We start from the raw sequence: 20,067 nt of genomic DNA, 5'->3' as shown, positions 1-20,067 counted from the left end.
GGTTCTTACCACCTTTCTGTCTCTCCCTTGCACGATCACATGCAATATGGCCGCCACAGGGCTCCCTTCCCTTTGGTTGCCTTTCCCGAGGGGCCCAAGAGAAAGTCAGGGAAGCCACGGAGATGTGGGCCCTTATTTGCCTTCTGCTTTTCCTCCCGCCCTCTCCACATTCCACATTTCCTCTTACTCTTCCACTTTATCGCCTCTCACCTTCTTCACCCACCCCCCTCTTGAGCCTGGGGGAAGAGACTTTCTGACCCCTGCCAGCTGGTGGGAAGAGAAGGATCGAGCCTGTCCAGAGCACCACGCCCCTCCCTGGGGCAGGAGAGCACCAATTGCGGGGTTCCTGGAACCCCCAGTCTTCTGGGGGAGCCTCTCAGGCAGGTGGGCCCATCCATCCTCCGCCCCCACCCTGCTCCCAGTCCACCACTCAGGGTGGCTGAACAGGATCCAGGAGTGCAGACTCAGGTCTGGACCCAAGGCGCTGCTCGGAAAGCAGGTGAGGGGGTGGCGGGAGATCTTATAGACACTGGAGATGTGAGGATGTCCTGTGTCTGGACAGGACCAGGTTCTTCAGGATGAGAATCGTTCAAAGAGGGAGTGGTGAAGAGCCACAGAAGAAGGAGCTTATGGATGGGAAATGCAAGAAAGTGAAGGACATGACAGAGGAAAGAAATTAGGTGCAGAATTTTGCTCCCTTTTTCTGAGTCTTCATAATCTGCAATTAATCTTTGGCATGGACCATGGCAGCTGTGGCCTGGAAGGGGTGGCCTTGGGAAAGGACAGGGGACAGTGAGAACTCATACTCACTGCTCCTGGCAGGATAAGGGCTGATCTCAGGCCCCATTCTGACCTCAGCTCTGCACTCCTCCCTGGGGCCACGATGAGGGACTGGGTCTCTGATCTCCAATGTACTTTTCCAGCCCTCACATTCCATAATTGTGGCCTGGAATGAACACTGGTGTCATCTTGTCCTTCTTAGAAGGCAGCCGCTGTCTCCGTGCATTTCTGTGCGTGACGTTGCCTTCCTCAGTACTCACAACCTGCTGCTTCCCTTCTATCTCCCGTGTCCTTTCCCTTTTCCTGTCACCTCCACCGACCAGACTGTTGTGTCATATGGGAGGAGGGGGGGAATGATCACGGGTATACTGCCAGCCTCCCTAACCAATCGGTTGATCAAGTAACCAATGCAGCCAACCCCCCTGGGATACCTGCCACAGGTCTGGGGTTGTGCTGGGCCCTGTCAGAGAGAATGGCAACCACTGCCACACACAGAGTGTCTGTCCTGTGCCTGGGGCGACCTTAGGTACTTGGGGATACTTAATCCTCAGGACCCTGTACCTTTCCTAGCCCCTAAGAGGATAAACATGAAATTAAAAGTACTTGGTCCAAATTTCCCTAATCCACAAGCAGCGTGATAGGGGTTCTATAGTAGGTGAAGCCACACGAACACTGTAGCTGCCAGCCTTTGCCTGAGCCCTGGAAAGACTGGGGGGAGACCCCGGGCAGGCCTGAGCGAAGGTCACAGGATGGGCCAGGACCGTGTGGCTGGAGCAGCAGGTTGTGACAGGGGCAGGGACTCCTGTCTGCTGCTCGGAGTCTCTGGGCCTGGCCAGTCCCAGGAGAGAGCTCAGTGGGGCCGTGAGAGCCAGGGTGTGTGGCCAGCCCAGCAGCCTTCACACAGGCTTCAAGAATTCCCGCCAACCAGGGAGGGTCTCAGGGCAGCTGCACGCAGGCCTCTCTCACCTGGACTCACGTGTGCGGGATTTATTCTGATCCTGAGAGAAGCGTGCTCCAAGGTGCACCTCCCACCTCACTTCTGCAGGAGGCTGAGAGGGTACATTCTCTGTGATGCCCACTCCGGGAGCGTCCTTTCACCCAGGGGCAAGGCTGAGGGTGTCCCATGCAGGTGCTGGGCTGAGACCCGAAGGTGCAGAGAAGAGGGTCCCCACATCCCCAGCCTCCGGCTCACATGGTAGCACTTGGCCTCCAGTTCAAGCATGTGTGACAGTGTATCTCCCCAGACGACTTCTGTCACAGGTCAGACCGAACCCAATGTAGTAACTTCCCTGTTCAATTCGCAAAACGTGCAAACCAAATGTAATTGAGGCTCTGATGCTCGGTGGAGGAGAAGCAGAAAAGAGCTGGTCTTGGGGGAAAGATAATCTTGAAAAGCAAAACACACTTGAAGCCCACACACAGTATCTCCTACTGTTATGACGCTGACATATGAAAAACAGAACAAAACAAAGCTTCACATAGATTTCCTCCTTCTCTCGGATTTCATACCCCATTCCTCAGTCTCCAAAGCAGCAGGGATATTCAACTGCTTGAGTGTTTAACTTCATTTACATTAATTAACTTAAGCATAAGCAGGCACATCTGATCAGTGGCTGCTCCCCTGGATAGCGTGGTTAGGGACACTGGTGTATGGATTTCTGTAGAATATTGTCACCGTGATGCACGACATTATGCGTTTGTCAAAATTCATAGAATGTCAAAGCACAAAGAGTGAATTTCAATGGAAGCTGCGACTTTAATTTAATGAAAACGTTTCATTATGATTTTGCTAATTATACCAAAGGTATTACACTCATGTTAGATGTTATCAAGTGGGGAAACTGGAGGGGTAGAATATGGGAACTTTCTACATTATCTGTTCAACTCTTACATTCATCTAAACCTCCTGTTCTAAATAATGCCTATTGAGGTTTTTAAAAATCTGTAAACACTGTTTCAGGAAGAGATCTATTAGAGCCAAGGTTCACAAGTCAGCTAAAGGTCTATACAACAGCGAGAGATGTTGTTTAGTGTAAAACGTGTGCCCAATCTTGAGTTAGAAATGTATCTTGACTTCTATACAGTTACAGCACAACTGATACTGATTGCCTTGATCATTCCCCTTTGCATACAGAAGAATATGGTTTAGATTTTATGGTTTTCTATTAAATATGGGACACTGACTAAAGTAGAATCCTTCTTGAATGAGCTTAATGAGTGAATCTCCACATACCTCAATGGGGTCATTTATAGAGTACCTCCTGTTGTTTGCCAGATGTGGAGTTTTCTGAAGCACTGCCTGGTGCCAGTTGATATTCTTGACCTCAGGGGAACATTTCTTCTTCTTCATCCTTGAAACAAGATCCTGGGAAAAGCATTGCAACAGAGAGAACTGTTGACACCTTGCTGTAGAAGTCCATAGGGAAATCAGCGATAATGTATTCACAGTCAATCTTTTGATTCCATTATTTGCCAGCTGACCAGCAGAGCCTCGTGAAGCCAAGTTGGACGTCTGGAGATCGTGCAGTTAGTTGGGTGTACGCCTAGAACACCCAACAGACAGATCTTGTGAGCAAATAGCTTTATTTCCCTGAGCCACTGTAGAAGCACAGCAAGTACATAGTCTGTGACTGACGGCCTGGGTCAAAACTCTGCTTAGAAGCTCTACGTACCTGAGAAGGTTGTATAGACCCCTCTGTGACTTGTTTCTCTGTTCTGAGATACTGAAATGTTAATAGGGCCTAATTTTTAGTATTAAGTTGTGAGCTCAAAATGACTAAACACAAGTAAGATCTTCAGAAAAAGAAGTGGTGTTCCATAACTTCCCTAGTGTTCAATCACTGAGTAAGGTAGACACTTGGTAGTGGTTGAATCCAGAGAGGGGATGTGGATGGCTCCACAGCAGGGGGGGATATAAGCTTCCTGTTAGCCTTTATATGGAGAGATGCTTTACAGCTCAAAGAGAGTATCTGTGATCTCCTGTGGTTTCTGTGTCAGCCCTGTTGAGGTGGGAGGCGGCAGAGCAGGGCCTGTCATCTGTATTTTACAGCGGGGGCATTCAAATTTAGAGAGAAAAAGTGATTCGCCAAAAGTCACTACACTGTTGAGTTGGGTGTTCAAGACAGAAATTTAGCTGGTTCCCTGGAGAGAGAGATCTCTGAACACCTGAAATCATGCCCTGTACCCCTAACCAGGGGCCCCTCAGTCTCTTCCTCAAATCCTCCTGCCCCATTTTCTGTGAAGGAGACAGTTGATGCCTTGCAGGAGGTGCCTGAGCCAAGAGAAAAACCCAGATCCTAACTCAGTCTCCCATCTCTAGGTTTCAATCCTCGACCCACAACACGATACAGTTGCCCCCAAGCGAAGCCCCTCCGAAGGATGAGGGGAAGCCCAACGTGGGCCATCCTTCTCCGGCACCTTCACGCCATCAGCCATCTCACATGGTGCCTTCCAGGTGACCAGTTGAACACCCTCAGTGACCACGGGTGTTTGGCTCCCAAGCTGACTCAGAAGCCAGGACATTCCAAACCAATGGTCACACGATGGCTCTGCTAAGAATTAGCTTCCCTTCAACTGACCAGCTCTGGCTGAGCAGGTATTGTGAAGTGGTTGGGAAACTGGCCACCTGGGCTGGTGCTTTGGTGGCTTCATAAATTGTCTGTGGCCTTCCATGTCTCACTGGCTATTGACTGAAGTGTCTAAGTTGCATGGACTAAGCCTAGACTTGGCTGAGAATGAACACAGGGCTGTTCTGGCTCTGAGTATCCACTTTCCCTGCTCCTTCCTTCATCCCTCAGACCCAGTTTCTACGGACTCATCATCCTTTTGATGAGTCTAGACCCTTTTGTGGCAGGGGACAGAGCCTCGTCTCCTCTGGGAGGGCCCTCCCCATAACCACATCCTAGATACCCCCTAAATACCCCCAAATAGCACACAGTGCTCGAGTCAAAGGTCCCCAAAAGCAAATGAATAGGATGCCTACCAGGAGTTGTTTTCTCCTGGGGATGTGTCTCTCAAGACTACTTAGGGTGCCGACGACAAAATTCCTCACCCAAGCAAGAAAAATTGCTACTCAGGAAAAGATCCTATGACACTGTTTATTAGCAGGATTGGCATTGCCAGCAGTTAATGTCCCCTTTATCAAGTTACGGTTGGCAAGAGACAACCAATCTCCCTACCAGGGAATGTAATGCTATCATGTAAAATGTACATTGTCCTATGTCACCGAATATGACTGGAGATACTCTAAGTAATCAACTTGTCTTCCATAGGCAAAGACAGGCAAGTTCACCTCAGCAACACCTTGGTGTCTTCTTACACGAACGGCCCACACTTTTTCCTCCTTAGGGACACCTAGAAGGAAACAGAATATACGTCAGTACATTGTTGGCACTGCTCAAGAATAGCTCTGGACTGTTCTTTAATATGAACATGGGCCAGAGCATATGGAGGCTTTGCCTCCATGGAATGAATGTCACTGCTGAGCCACGCTCAGCAATAATCCTTATAGTGTGCAGTATGAGGAGTTTTTTTGAGAATGTAAACATGAGTCTTGTCAAGTGTCCATGGCACGTATCTACTGGGGAAAACACATCTCTCTCTCAGTCACCTCACCCTCTCACGAGTGTGTCTCATACTCTGTGTGTTTCCCTTTCCCGCATTTTCTGTCTCTCTCAGACACACACGCGCACACACACACACACACACACACACACACACACAACACACACAGTGAATACATTGTCTTCCTCACACTGTAAATAAACATGCACACAGGTTTTCCCCTGGGAAATCTGTCTTTTCTCCACACCCTCAAGCCTCTGTCCTACAGGGAACCTGGAGTCAGGGTAGCTCTCTAGACTGATGCCAGCAGGAATATCCCAACTTCCTGACCATTTAGATTATTTCATCAGCAGGGGACGGATTCCAAAGTACGTACCATATTCCATTGCTCCCGTGGCGACCTGAATGTAGAGAAAAGAAACCCCATCAGGGTCAGATCATGATGAACAGGCATTGCACTGGTCTTTGGTTCTCCTCTTGACTTTCGGAAACCAGATGCACACGGTGCTCGAGTCAAAGGTCTCCAAAAGCAAATGAATAGGATGCCTATCAGGAGTTGTTTTCTCCTGGGGATGTGTCTCTCAAGACCACTTAGGGTGCCGACTACAAAATTCCTCACCCAAGCAAGAAAAATTGCTACTCAGGAAAAGATCCTATGACACTGTTTATTACTAGGTTTGGCACAGCCAAGTGGTTAATGTCCCCCTGACCAAGGTGACAGTTGGCAAGAGGCAACCACTCACCACTGTCCCCATCAGGGAAAGTAACAGGATCATCGAAAATGTAGACTGTCATATGTACAACAGAAGTTGATTGGAAAGACCCTAAGAAAGCACTTGTGTTCCTCAAGGAAAGACAAGAAGCTCACCTCACCAACAGCCTGGTGACTCATGACAGGATGGGACTGCTGCTTTTTCACCTTAGCGACACCTAGAAGGACACAGAATACGTGTCAGTACCTTATTGGTGCTGCTCAAGAATAACTCAGGGACTGCCCCTTGCTATGAACATGGGCCAGAGCATATGGAGGCTTTGGTTACCTGCATGGACTGAATGTTACTGCTGAGCCACGCTCAGCAGTATTCCTTGAAATGTGCAGTAGTATGAGGAAATTTTTGAGAATATAGACATTGGTTATTGTGCAGTGTCACTGGCGCATATCTCCTGGGGAAGGACACATCTCTCGCTGCCTCTCCTCTCTCCCTGTCTCTCTAATGAATGTGTGTGTCCCTTTCTCTTAGTGTGTTTCCTTGTCTCCTTCCCTGTCCCTCAGCTTCTGTCTCTCTCAAACACACACGTGGGCATACACACACACACACACACACACACACACACACACACACACACACACACACAAAACCACAGTGAATACATTGTCTTCCTCACACTGTAAACATGGACATAGGTTTTCCCCTGGGAAATCTGTCTTTTCTCCATACCCTCAAGCCTCTTTCTTACAAGGAACCTGGAGTCAGGACAGCTCTCTAGACTGATGCCAGCAGGAATGCCCCATCTTCCTGAATATATGCAGTCTTTCATCAGGAGAGACAGAGTCCAAAACGCATACCATTTTCCATTGCTCTCGCGACGACCTGAATGCACAGGAAAGAAACCCCATCAGGGTCAGATCATGATGAACACGCATTGCACTGGTCTTTGGTTCTCCTCTTGACTTTAGGAAACCAGATGGCACACAGTGCTTGCGTCAAAGGTCTCCAAAAGCTAATGAAATAGGTGCCTGTCAGAAGTTCTTTTTCCTGGGGATGTGTCTCTCAAGACCACTTAGGATGCCAACGACAAAATTCTTCACCCAAGCAGGACAAATTGGGGCTGACGAAAAAGTCCTAGGACACTGTTTATTACTAGGTTTGGCATAGCCAAGTGGTTAATGTCCCCCTGACCAAGGTGACAGTTGGCAAGAGGCAACCACTCACCACTGTCCCCATCAGGGAAAGTAACAGGATCATCGAAAATGTAGACTGTCATATTTACAACATAAGTTGATTGGAAAGACCCTAAGAAAGCACTTGTGTTCCTCAAGGAAAGACAAGAAGCTCACCTCACCAACAGCCTGGCGACTCATGACAGGATGGGACCACTGCTTTTCCTACTTAGGGACACCTAGAAGGACACAATACGTGTCAGTACCTTGTTGGTGCTGCTCAAGAATAACTTAGGGACTGTTCCTTGCTATGAACATGGGCCAGAGCATATGGAGGCTCTCTCTGCCCGTCCCCGCTTGCACTCTGCCTCTCAAGATAAAATAAAGACATAAAAAATTAAAATAAATAAACGTCTTATTTATTTATTGTGTGTGTGAGAGAGAGAGAGGGGGGAGAAGGGTAGAAGGAGAGGGAGAGAGTGAATCCCCGGCAGGCTCGGTGCTGCCAGCACAGAGCCCAACGCAGGGCGTGAGCTCACAAACCATGAGATCATGACCTGAGCTGGAATCTAGTCGGACGCTTACCTGACTGAGCCACCCCGGCGCCCCAACACCACCCTCTCCTTAACAGGAGTCATTTGTCTGGCATCATTTTGGCCAGTCTCAAGGGAGAACAAGAGGGCAGCCGAGTGCTATGCCCCATCCACAGACGTTATCTTGAATCTCTTCCTCCAAACACCCACACCATACTCGCTGCCCGGCAGCCTGACCCTCTGTGTTCCCCATGAGCCTGCAGAACTTCTCACCGGCTCCCTCTGCTTTATCCCAAGTGGGGTGTGGCGGAGGGGGGGTCTCTCCAAGCCTCACAAATAGAGGACGCAAATTCACCTCAACGACATGTAGAGATGGACAGCCAACATTTACTGAGCACCCAGTGTATACCAAGCCTGTCTCAGCTTTACCCAGACTGTCTCAAGTTAGCCACTCATGCCTGCAGCCCCATGACAGAGCACTGCTGCCCTGGGTCATGAACGTTTTCCATGTTTTCCTGTACCTGAAGTGTGGATGTATCTTACAGCAGGTGGCATCTCACCATCGTGACACAGTGGTCATTGCCTGACCTCCCGCAAACTCGGTCCTAGCTGTTCCTATGTTGTTACTTCACATGCAGAGAACAGGTGCGATTTTAAACGTCTTCAGAAAGATTAGACTGTGAGTCATCTTCGACTTAAAAGGTTTTTGTGTATGCAGACACACGGGGAGCAGAGAAGTAAAGCACTGATTTGATATTGGCCAAGGAGACACATTCTGCACCACTACAGCCATGCCCACAATTCCAGATGGCCTTGCAGAGCAACAACCAAGGACATGCACTTGTGAGAAACGCTGGGCCTCCTACACTCCTGATCAGAGGTCAGCAAGCTTTTTGTATAAAGGGTCAGACGGGGAGTAATTTTGGTTCTGTGAGACATACAGACTCAGGTATGACCACTCAACTCTGCCGTTACAGCGTGATAACAGCCATACACGATAGGTAATGGGCATGGCTCTGTTACAATAAAACTTTATTTGCAAACACAGGTGGAGCGCTGCATTGGGCCCATGGGTTATAGTGTATTGACCCCGTCTTTGGATGGAACAGTAAACAGTATTTGGGGGTGCTTGGGTGGCTCAGTTCAGTAAAGTGTCTGACTCTTGATTTCGGCTCAGGTCACGATCCCAGGATCATGGGATCAAGCCGCACATCGGGCTCTGTGCTGGGCACGGAGCCTCCTTGGGATTCTCTCTCTCTCTCTCTCTCTCTCTCTCTCTCTGTGCAAGTGCACATGCTCTCTCTCTCTCTCACAAAGAAAAAAAAAGAAAACAGTATTTACTAGAAAAATACAAGCAGTGATGACTCTAAGTCAAAAGGGATATAGAAATTAAACCCTGAAATGTGAAGAAATTCTAGGACTGTCTTAACTAATGAATGTCAGTTATAAGTTCCCTTATGCATAGTTAAAAAAGCAACATATGATTTAAAAAAACCCTTTTACTTTTTTTTTTAAGTTTATTTATTTACTTAGAGAGAGAGAGAGTGAGCTGGGAGGGGGCAGAGAGAGAGAGGGAGAGACAGAATCCCAAGCAGGCTCCACACTGCCAGCCTAGAGCCTGATGCAGGGCTCGATCCCACAGACCACAAGATCATGACCTGAGCCAAAATCCAGAGTCGGACACTCAACCAACTGAGTCACCCAGGCACCCCTAAAAAAAAAAAAAAAAACCTCCTTTTACCAAATCAAAGAGCTCAAAGAGCTCTTTCAAAAAGTGTCAAATAAAATTTCCAAGTAATGAGAAAACATTTTCTAGAACTTAGTATCGTTTTTTTACTTCCTGATGGTTATGTTTAAAAATGGAGCATCTTAAATCCATAGCTTCTTAGATCTGAGGAGATAGGATCTTGTACCCATTGTGATGTGGACATTAAGGCTCACAGGGAGAAGTGAGTCGCTCAGGGTCACCCCGTGATCACAACTGCGACCACAGAGCTAGAGCGACTGGCAGCTTCCTCTGCCTCCTCCCAGCTGAGCCCAAACACCACACTGATCCACACAGTCTCAGGAAGGGAAAGGCAGAGGGGTATCTACTCCATGAGGGCAGGGGTTTTGTGTGCCTGGCTCACCACCCATCCCTGGGGCTTGCACCAGCCAGGCCTAGAGGTGATTGATAAATGATTCAACTCCCACATCAGGCAGCCTGAATTCAAAGCATGACTCTGCCACTTACTCCCCCCTGTGCACATCTCAGCGTTATCATCTTGGATGACACTACTTGCATCAAGTAGTTGCTGGCAGCTTTAAATGAGTTAATATAGTTAAAAGCACTTATCATGGTGCTTGACACAAAGAAAGCACTCCATAAATATCAACTGTGAAGGGGGCGCCCGGGTGGTTCAGTTGGTTGAGCATCTGACTTCAGCTCAGGTTGAGATCTCACAACTCGTGAGTTCGACTCCGCGTTGGGCTCTCTGCTGTCAGGGTGAAGCTCACTTTGGATCCTTTGTCCCCCTCTTTTTTTTTTAATTTTTTTTTTCAACGTTTATTTATTTTTGGGACAGAGAGAGACAGAGCGTGAACGGGGGAGGGACAGAGAGAGAGGGAGACACAGAATCGGAAACAGGCTCCAGGCTCTGAGCCATCAGCCCAGAGCCTGACGCGGGGCTCGAACTCACGGACCGTGAGATCGTGACCTGGCTGAAGTCGGATGCTTAACCGACTGCGCCACCCAGGCGCCCCTCTTTGTCCCCCTCTTTATGCCCCTCCCCCATGCATGTTCTCTCTCAAAAATAAACATTTAAAAAATATATCAGCCATGAAGATACTTATCCTGATATCCCAAGCATCCAGCACAAGGAAAGTTCAGTATAAATACTTGCTGATGAGTGAGTGATAACAAAAGAGAATGGATGGATGGACAGCTAGGTGGACAGGTGGGTGGAGAGATGGACTGGAAAATAAATGGATAATTAAATAGATGGATGGACAAATGGATGGATGCAGGTAAAGATGGGTGGACGGATGGATGGGCAGATGGAAATAAACATGGGTAGGAAGATGGATGGATGGGTGGATGGGTGGACGGATGGACGGACGGATGGGTAGATGGATGGATGGAAGTAAACATGGGTAGGAAGATGGATGGATGGGTGGATGGATGGATGGATGGACGGACGGATGGGGAGATGGATGGGTAGTTGGATGGATGGAAGTAAACATGGGTAGGAAGATGGATGGATGGGTGGGTGGATGGATGGGTGGGTGGACGGATGAGTGGACGGATGGATGGAAGTAAACATGGGTAGGAAGATGGATGGATGGGTGGATGGATGGATGGACGGACGGATGGGGAGATGGATGGGTAGTTGGATGGATGGAAGTAAACATGGGTAGGAAGATGGATGGATGAGTGGGTGGATGGATGGGTGGGTGGACGGATGAGTGGATGGATGGATGGATGGAAGTAAACATGGGTAGGAAGATGGATGGATGGGTGGATGGATGGATGGATGGACGGACGGATGGGGAGATGGATGGGTAGTTGGATGGATGGAAGTAAACATGGGTAGGAAGATGGATGGATGGGTGGGTGGATGGATGGGTGGGTGGACGGATGAGTGGATGGATGGATGGAAGTAAACATGGGTAGGAAGATGGATGGATGGGTGGATGGGTGGATGGATGGACGGACGGATGGGGAGATGGATGGGTAGTTGGATGGATGGAAGTAAACATGGGTAGGAAGATGGATGGATGAGTGGGTGGATGGATGGGTGGGTGGACGGATGAGTGGATGGATGGATGGAAGTAAACATGGGTAGGAAGATGGATGGATGGGTGGATGGATGGATGGATGGATGGACGGATGGGGAGATGGATGGGTAGTTGGATGGATGGAAGTAAACATGGGTAGGAAGATGGATGGATGGGTGGGTGGATGGATGGGTGGGTGGATGGATGAGTGGATGGATAGATGGATGGATAGGTAGAAGTAAAGATAGGTAGGTGGGTGAATAGATGGACAGACGGATAGAAGCAATGTTGTCATATGGATGAATGGATGGAGAGATGGAGATGTGGACAGATGCATGGATGAATGGATGAACAACCTGGAACCAGAGGGAACTCCTCCTGTATAACTGGAAGCCAGACCCCCTGTGGAAGATCTGGGTCCCAGATATCTCTCACCGGCTGAACCAGAACATCGTTCTTGCCATAGAGGAGCGTGGCCCGGGAGTTCTGGTGCAGGGACTCAACACAGTCACGGGCAGAAAGGGATGGTCGGTCGTCCGTGCTGCCACTTGAATGTCTCTTCTGGATCTGGAAGGGTGAGGGGAGGTGGAGGGTGAGGCCTGCAGTGACCCTCAATGTCCCACTCCATTCTCCACCTCCACACCAAGTCTGGCACTCAGCCCAGCTCCCTCCCAGGGCCCCGGAGTCCACCCCTACTCACACAGAGGGCTGGACGCTTGGTGGCCGAGTCCTGCCACAGGTGCGAGCTGTGGATGCGGTGCCTCTGGACAAGCTCGTCGGCTGAGGGGCCAGTCCAGAAGTGGTCTGCAGTCTTCATCTCGGTGTACTCCAGGGCACGGGGCCCCACTGTGGAGCATACAGGGGCTGGGAATCCATAGCCCTGCAAGTCCACCCTCCTGTCTACCCCCAGACGGGCCACCAACTCACTGCCTCTCCCCTCCAGCCAGTGACTATGCCCCAGGGTCCTGCTAAGGAGAGTCCAGCACAAGAGCCTGAGAGCAAGAGCCAGGGAACAGGTAAGTGTTGATGGAGAAGGCTAGAGGGAAACGAGAGAGGCCCTTAGGAGGTGCACCAGTGAGCCAAGATCAGAGATCCAGATGAAGCTCAGAGCCCTGGACCACTTACCCAACAAAGACGCAAGGATGGGGCCATCCGCCGGGTCCATCAGGAGGGCTTCCTTCTCATAGTATTTACTGGCAAGAGAAAAGGACGGGCAGGTCTGGATGGGAACAACAGAGGGCTCACAATTGACACTGACCTGATGCTTAAGAGCAGACTGAGTTCAGCCTCCCTCTTGTTACCCAGGTAACGCTGTAAGCCTCAAATGTCCCATCTGTAAAATGGGGGTAATAAAAACATATATCCTAGGGCCATCAGAAGGACTTTAGAGGGGCACCTGTGTGGTTCAGTTAAGTGTCTGACTCTTGATCTCAGCTCAGGTCTTGATCTCAGGGTCGTGAGTTCACGCCTCACGTAGAGCTCCATGCTGGGTGTGAAGCTTACTTAAATTAAAAAAAAGGGGGACTTTTGAAAGAGACAACAGATGTGGGCACTTAGTACCATGCCTGGCACGTAACTGCTTAATACATGGCTGTGATACAGCCTTAATGAGAGTAACGGGAGTAATAATTAGAAGGCTGCTTCTGGCTGCTTCTATCAGCTTCTATCACATCTTCCATTTCAGGCGCCAAGTGGCTTGGGAGCTCAGATGATGTCAGCTCTTCTAATGTTACTGAGGCAATAAAAGGCTTTTTAGCTGTGGTGTGTACGGAAAAGCTATATTAACAGGACTTCCTGCGCGGATAACTATGTGGATGACGCTGGCCTGACGTGCTCGCAAGCGCCCCCTGGCTTCCGGCTCTTCAAAATAACTTGTCATATGGGCAAGACAATGTTTGTGCTGAGTGTTTTCGGGTTTTGCTTCTTTGTTTGAGCTGTTGTGTAGTGCCTTCTAATTCTCTGCAAACTCCTACAAGCTAGGAACTGAATTTTAGAGTTGGAAAGGAACTTGTTCTACCTTCCCGAGGGATGTCAGGCTCAGGGAGGGTAAGTGACTTCTTGGAGGCCACACAGCAGGTGGATGCAAGCTATACCCAGCCAGCTTGGGTGTTCCCATCCTACAGCAGGGGTCGAAGAACACAGGATCTGCAGCGAGGCAGACTGAGTGGGAGCCCAGGTCGGCCACTCCCACTCTCACTGTGTGTCCCTGGGCATGTGACGACTACTCTCTCTGAGCTTTAGTGTCCTCAGCTATAAAATGACAAGAATGACAGAACCCACCTGCCCAGGTTGTTGGGAGGATTAAATATTGACCTGCTTTTACAGCAACAGCACAGACTCTGACACCAGGGAGTTCTTGCTAAGGGGTGGCAACATCACCGTAATATGACCCCAGAGGAATTTTCTATCCACCAGGATACTGGCTGAAGCCAAACGGACATGCTCTGTGCGTTCTCAGCAGCAAGTTTATCCATTTTGGTGTCAGATCAGAAGGTAAAACTTCAAGACACTTTCCACTCTGCCACTCAGTCTCTATGCTGAAAACCAGCACTGTTGCATGATCATAAACCCTGGAAATAGTACCTTAAAAACTAGCAGGTGGGACTGGGGGCAAGATGTGACCATCGAGGGTAGCTCGAGGGAGCTTCTTTGGGGTGGTAGGTTTCATTGGAACAGTTCTGTGTCGTGACTGTGGTGTTGGTTACACAGAATTATAGACTGTATTTATACTAGGAGTAAAATACATATACATATGTAATTTTTATTAAATAGTTAAATAATACATATTTAATTAAATAATACATATATGTATTTATACTGAATTTAACTATGCTAAAATTCCATAGAGCTAGACAGAAAAAAATGAGTGTACGTAACTAGTGAAATCCAAAGAAAGCATGTAGTTTAGTTAACAGTATTGTACCAATGTCAATTTCCTGTTTTGGTATTTGTACTATGGTTATGTAGGATGTTATCACTGAGGGCAGGCGAGAACTCTTTGTGCTAATGCTACAACTTCTATGCGAATCAAAAAAATAAAAAGTTTAGACAAAAAAAATAAAGAGATAGTTTGGCACTGCTGCTCAAATAAATTACTCCTTCCTTCTACCGACTCATTCGGCAGAAAACACAAGGTCATATGCCAAAGGCGATAGCTACAGAGGCCCGCACCCATGCGAGGGCACGGGGCAGAGACGTATCACATTTTACTAGAAGGTGAAGAGATTAATTGGACTCCAGAGCCTGGATTTCTTCCAATTTGTCTCCTGCCTCCTGGCTTTGCACCTGCTATTCCCTTGGCTGGGAACACTCTTTTCCCTACCCACTTCACCTGGTTAATGCCTACATGCCCTTCGAACGGATGATTAACTGCCATGTCTTCCAGGATTCTTTTCCTGACCACCCAGAGGAAATTAAACACCACCCACCTGACTTGGAATACTCACCACATATTACCACAATTACTATTTTCCTGTTTTCCCTGCAACTATGTGAGGTTCGTGAGAGGAAGGACTCCGCTCTCTCCTTTCAGATAGATTTTCCTAGCAAACAGGCAAAGAATAAAAGGTAATCATAATACCCACTGCATGTGAAGATGTGGTTAAACAGGCACTTTCATATACCGAGAGATGAGGAGATTCTCAGATATTTCCCTCATCATCTTTTCCCTTTCCCACTCCCCCTGTCTATCTCTCTCTCCCCATCTGTCTATGGCTGGAAGGAGTGTTAGCAATGAAGAGTCTCAGGTTATACAAAAGCCCACATTCTTCACTGGCTCCTCTGTGCTCTTAGCATAATATCCAAGCTCTTAACATGACACTTAAGACCAATGTATCTCCAACATCTCGGTTAGTGCCCGGCACATGGTAGGTGCCCATTAAATAGTTACTGGATGAATGAATGTATGGATAAATGCTTGCCAAGAGTACTCACAGTCTAAAACCTTTACACCAGGTTAATCTCAGCTAGAAGAGAAAATGTAAAAAAAGTATCCTACATTTCCAAAACACTGTGTACTCACTAGCTCCCCTTCTCACCTCTTCTCCCGAATGGCAACAATCCCTGTCCCATTTATTAAAAGAGCAGCAGAGACACAGAGGAGCTACATGACTCTTCTAGGACCACAGTTAGCAAGTAGACTGTAGGCTTCATTCATGGGAGGAAAAAGATCCCTAAGATTGCAAGATCCTTGTTCCTCATTCCAAATTTGAAGATCCTGTATTAGCAGGAAGCACCTGAATAGTCCCAGGTTCTAAGCTGGGCTCATTTAGATGCAAACATCCAGAAGGCCTTTATCTAATTGCTTTCAAGTCAAGTGCACGTCAACAGGAAAGAAAAGAAAGTTGCTCTGTGCCATAGGGTGCAGTTCCCACAATGGGAAGAAGGCGGCGCCAGAGCACGCCACGGCGGCTGCTCTTTCTCACTCACCTGCTGTTTTCCACCAGGTAATGCACAATTTTGTCCAGGACCTTCTCAAACAAAGCAGTGCGGATCCACAGGTGCTTGATGGCAAGTGGGGACAGGCTGGGCAGCTTCGGCAGCTTCCGCACATTCTCCTGGAGGCCCTGAATCTGGTTTCACCTTCAAGACCAGTACAGGAGGAGGAGGAATATTCTCAAAAAAGGAGATCCAACAGGACCTCCTTTTGCATATGCAAACAGCAAAATGCCCAACCTCTCTAGGGAATGAAGGAACGGCAACTAAAACAACAACAAAAGCCCACCTTGCTCCTGGCAAGTGGGTGACGTGTTGAAAAAATGATAACACCCAGTGAGTGTGAAGATGCGAGAAAACAGACACCTTCATATACTGTTGTTGATGGGCAAACCAGATTCTCAGGGCGACACTTCTCTTCATCTCTCTCTCTCATTCCCTCTCTCCCCTTCCCTCTCTCATGAATGAGCGATTGCATGAATGAAATGAATGGCTCTCTCCTACCACCTGGCATGGGTATCTCTAATTCCTCCATGAGAAAGTCATTCCCGATATTATGGAAGGCCCATGGAAATCGCTCCCTTTCGGAAGTTATCAGCAAACACTTGGGAATTTAGCATACGGACTGGAAGGCACCTTGAACACCAAGTGGCTGAGGAGTCTGATTCCGAAAGGGAGCCGGTGACGCTAAGTCCACAGCCTTGCCCGTCCCACAGTTGTGGCCAGCAGCTCTGGGCTGGCAGGCCTGCAAGGGAGGGAAAGGACCATCTCCCACCCGCTGAGGTGGAGTGATCACCCACGGCACACATGGCATGTGCGGCTCTCTCTCCTTCTCTTGCCCGTCACACACACGGCGAATCAATCCACACATTCTTTCCCGTGAAGCCCAATCACGGCTCCGGAATCTTTCACAACAAGGTCCTGTGGGCGGCTGCCAGCACCAACGGGAGCTGAAACCTCTTTGCCAGCCCTGACCAGGCTCCAGACCGCGGCTCTGGCCTAGAGTCAAACTGTGCGGGTCGGGACTCTGGTGGGAGGTTCTCGCGTACATGCCCTCAGGCCCCGCCCCCCCCGCCCCCCAGGAAATCAGCCCTCCAGACATGTGAGTGAAGTCACCGTTCCCCTTGTTGCCTCAATGTCAGCAACTGGTCCATGCAGATGGAGACCACAGTAGTTTCATTAAACTTGGTCTTCCTGCATGCGGAATGGGTTTGGCTAACAGCAGACACTTACTCATTCAACAATCACTTCTTGAGCATTTTACCAGGTGTTGGGCACTGTCCAGACACGGGGGACAAAATGGGGAATAACAGATTTTAGTGGCCTGTTCTCATGGAGTTCAGAACCAAGGAGGAGAGAGACAACAATCAAGTGAAAAGTACACAAAGGAATGAATAATTAGAGGTGGTGATAACCACAGGAGAGAAAATAAGCAGTGATACGTAAGAGAAATGGGGTGAGGGTTGGAGTTTACCCTTAACTGAGGAAAGGCCTGAATGATGACAAGGCACCAGCCCTGGAAGGTGAGGCGTGTGAACCGGGTGGTAGGTAGAGCATGTGCAAAGGCCCCGGGGTAGGAAAGAGTCTGGAGGGTTTGAGGAGCGAAAGCAGAGTGCAGACAGTGCCAGGAGGTGCGGGTTCTGGCAGAGCTCAGGGAGGAGCCTGGACTGTCCCCTGCGGGAACGCTCCAGCCCTTACCCCATGCTCCGCACTCACGCGCTCTCGATCTGCTGTTCCAGGTCCTGCACATTGCGGCTCAGCTCTTCGGCCGGTGGGAAGTTCTTGCCCACTTTCATGAAGAGAGCTGCAATCCTGTTGCTGCGCAGAAAGCCAGACTCCCGCCGCCGCAGCCCATGCAGGACGCAGGCCTCTACAGCCGCTGCAGGGACACGATGGTCAGCAGGCCCTGCCCTACCCGTGCTCCCCAGCACCCAGCCCAGCTCAGGTCTTCAGCCACACACAGGCGCCTTGGAGAGCGGGGCGCCCCAGAATCGCAAAATCCACGAAAGCATCAAAGGAAAATCACGTACGTCTGTCTGCCTTCCACTCCCTCAAAAGGGAGCAGGAGAGCTTAGCAGTTAACCTGTGTTTGCTGCCCGAGGTCAGACTGTCTGTGTTCATATCCTCTCCCAGACACTAACCGGCTGCGTGACCTTGGGCAATGACTTCCTCTCTCTGTGTCTCAGTATCCTCATCTGTGAAATGGGAAAGTACGAACAGGCCTCTGACATGGTTGCAGCAAGCGAGGTGGGGAAAATGCACGGCAAGCGCTTCACATAGTTCGGCACATAGTGAGCGCTGCAGGGACGTTAGCTGTTACGCCTGTCGGTGAGGGAGGGGAGGCTGACCACAGGACTGGTGGGCTTTATCTGGGCTGAAGAATCACATGATCGTCCCCACCATTGTGATTCCAGGAACAGCTAACATCTTGGATCCCATTCCATCTCTGCCACAGCCAAGGAAGAAAGGAACGCCATCTCCAGGTCTCAGATGTGGAAACTGAGGCCCTAAGAGGGGAACTGAATTGCCCAGGGCCACCCAGACGAGCTGGGATCCAAAGCCAGGTCTGAGCCCAAGGTGTGCTCACAACACTTGTGCCGCCACAAAGGATCTGAAGAGAGGACTGTCATCATCTTCCCATGTCTGTGTTTCCCCTGGACACCCCGCCCAGCCCTGCTCAGAGCAGGAGACCCGGGCAGTAGCCTGGGCTCTATCACTGACTTGCCTGAGTGTGACCTCAGGCAAATCGCTTTCCCTCTCTGGGCCTTAGTGTCCCCCCCACCCCCCTCCCCCCGGGAAACAGTCCCTGTGCAGGCCATTCTGATGGCCCCAGTCTTATTTCTGGTACTTTCAGCAGCGCTTTATTGAGTATTTTCTTATCTTCTGTCTTACACAGCAGACTGGGAGGGAGTTCACTCTGGTGTATCATAGGAGCATAATCGACGTTGATGGAAAAACTGAGCATCTTGTAAGAGCTACTCCTTATTGGGTATCTGCTGGGTATGAGACCAGTGTGAAGGTTTACCTTACCTAATCCTTGTGGAAAATACCCAAGAAGTGAGAGTTCTAGTTACTGTGACTCCACAGAAGGAATACTCCAGCAGCCTGAGGGTTAAGAGCCTGGCCCAGGTTATGTTGCACACAAGGAGAAATCCCGAGAGGTTTGGTGCAACTGCTTGTCTTGGTTTATTTTTGTTGGCAATTATTTGACTTTCTTCAAAACCTTATGATTACACTTTTTCTTTTAAGGAGGCTCCACGCCCAACGTGGGGCTGGAACTCACAACGTTGAGCTCCAGAGTCACGTGCTCTACTGAATGAGCCAGCCAAGTGCCCCAGCGATTACGTGGCTTTGAACGGAGGCCCACCCTACTGCCTAATCTGCCCATGGGTTTAATATATTCTGGGTGAGCATCTCGGAAATTTCTTCATTTTTGCTTGCACACACTACACTTTTGTTTAGACTGCAATAAGTTAATTAACTGTTTAAGCACTGGAGACATGCCTCGCGTCTTTCTGACAATGGCTCCTAAGGCACAATGGAGCAGAGACACCACAGGGAGCCCCTGCAGGCCTCACCCTGCCATGACATCACCCTTCCTCCCTCATCCAAACACTGGGGTTGCAGTTAGAGAATCATGATTTTTATCCCAACCTATTCCTCTAAATCTTCAACGGGTGAGCACGGCCGCACACTCTGAAGTATGCCTATTATTTTCTTTGCAAATAGAGATGTCCAGGATAAAAAAAAATTAGGCATGTATACATTCTCACATTAACATTTATGCGTATATACACATGTACATATGCAGACATATATATATATAAACCTATATATACACATACAATATATAAACACACACACACACACATATATGTAATTTAAATAAACACATCTCACTTTAAAAAGAAATCTGGGGGCGCCTGGGTGGCTCAGTCAGTTAAGCATCCAACTTCGGCTCAGGTCACGATCTCATGGTTCATGGGTTCAGGGCCCGCATCAGGCTCTGCGCTGACAGCGTAGAGCCTGCTTGAGATTCTCTCTCTGCGTGTCTCTTCCTCTCTCTCTGCCCTCCCTCTGCCCACACACTCTCTCTCCAAATAAACTTAGTTTTGTTTT

At 49.0% G+C, this 20,067-nt stretch overlaps 1 protein-coding gene and 1 long non-coding RNA gene across 3 annotated transcripts; both read right to left on the bottom strand.

The window, feature by feature from the left end:
• Positions 1 to 4,792: 4,792 nt before the first annotated feature.
• On the bottom strand, positions 4,793 to 6,273 carry LOC122211743. The gene is made up of 3 exons (XR_006198799.1): positions 6,212 to 6,273; positions 5,720 to 5,744; positions 4,793 to 5,133 (listed from the first exon to the last, which is right to left on the bottom strand). It is a non-coding gene; the product is annotated as an uncharacterized LOC122211743 (long non-coding RNA).
• Positions 6,274 to 11,805: 5,532 nt separating this feature from the next.
• On the bottom strand, positions 11,806 to 17,860 carry LOC122212163 (small G protein signaling modulator 1-like). 2 transcript variants are annotated; one of them, XM_042925870.1, is made up of 6 exons: positions 17,647 to 17,860; positions 15,943 to 16,095; positions 14,961 to 15,056; positions 12,640 to 12,707; positions 12,215 to 12,360; positions 11,806 to 12,081 (listed from the first exon to the last, which is right to left on the bottom strand). In XM_042925870.1, exons 3-6 carry the CDS (start codon positions 14,963 to 14,965, stop codon positions 11,806 to 11,808), a joined length of 495 nt encoding a protein of 164 aa, XP_042781804.1. In that variant the 5' UTR covers positions 14,966 to 15,056; positions 15,943 to 16,095; positions 17,647 to 17,860. The 2 variants fall into 2 exon arrangements, with proteins under 2 accessions (XP_042781804.1, XP_042781805.1); XM_042925871.1 differs by lacking the exon at positions 14,961 to 15,056.
• Positions 17,861 to 20,067: the final 2,207 nt, after the last annotated feature.

This window comes from Panthera leo, chromosome F3 (assembly GCF_018350215.1).
Source record: "Panthera leo isolate Ple1 chromosome F3, P.leo_Ple1_pat1.1, whole genome shotgun sequence".
NCBI classification, from domain to species: domain Eukaryota; kingdom Metazoa; phylum Chordata; class Mammalia; order Carnivora; family Felidae; genus Panthera; species Panthera leo.
The sequence above is the reverse complement of the archived record's forward strand: the minus strand, read 5'-3'. Positions and strand labels throughout refer to the sequence as shown.

What these genes read in the sequence shown, in the direction of transcription:
- LOC122212163 (XM_042925870.1), bottom strand. An exon ending in CATCCTTGCGTCTTTGTTGG is followed by an intron (nt 12,361 to 12,639) that starts GTAAGTGGTCCA and finishes TATGCTCCACAG; the next exon opens with TGGGGCCCCGTGCCCTGGAG. An exon ending in CCAAGCGTCCAGCCCTCTGT is followed by an intron (nt 12,082 to 12,214) that starts GTGAGTAGGGGT and finishes TCACCCTTCCAG; the next exon opens with ATCCAGAAGAGACATTCAAG.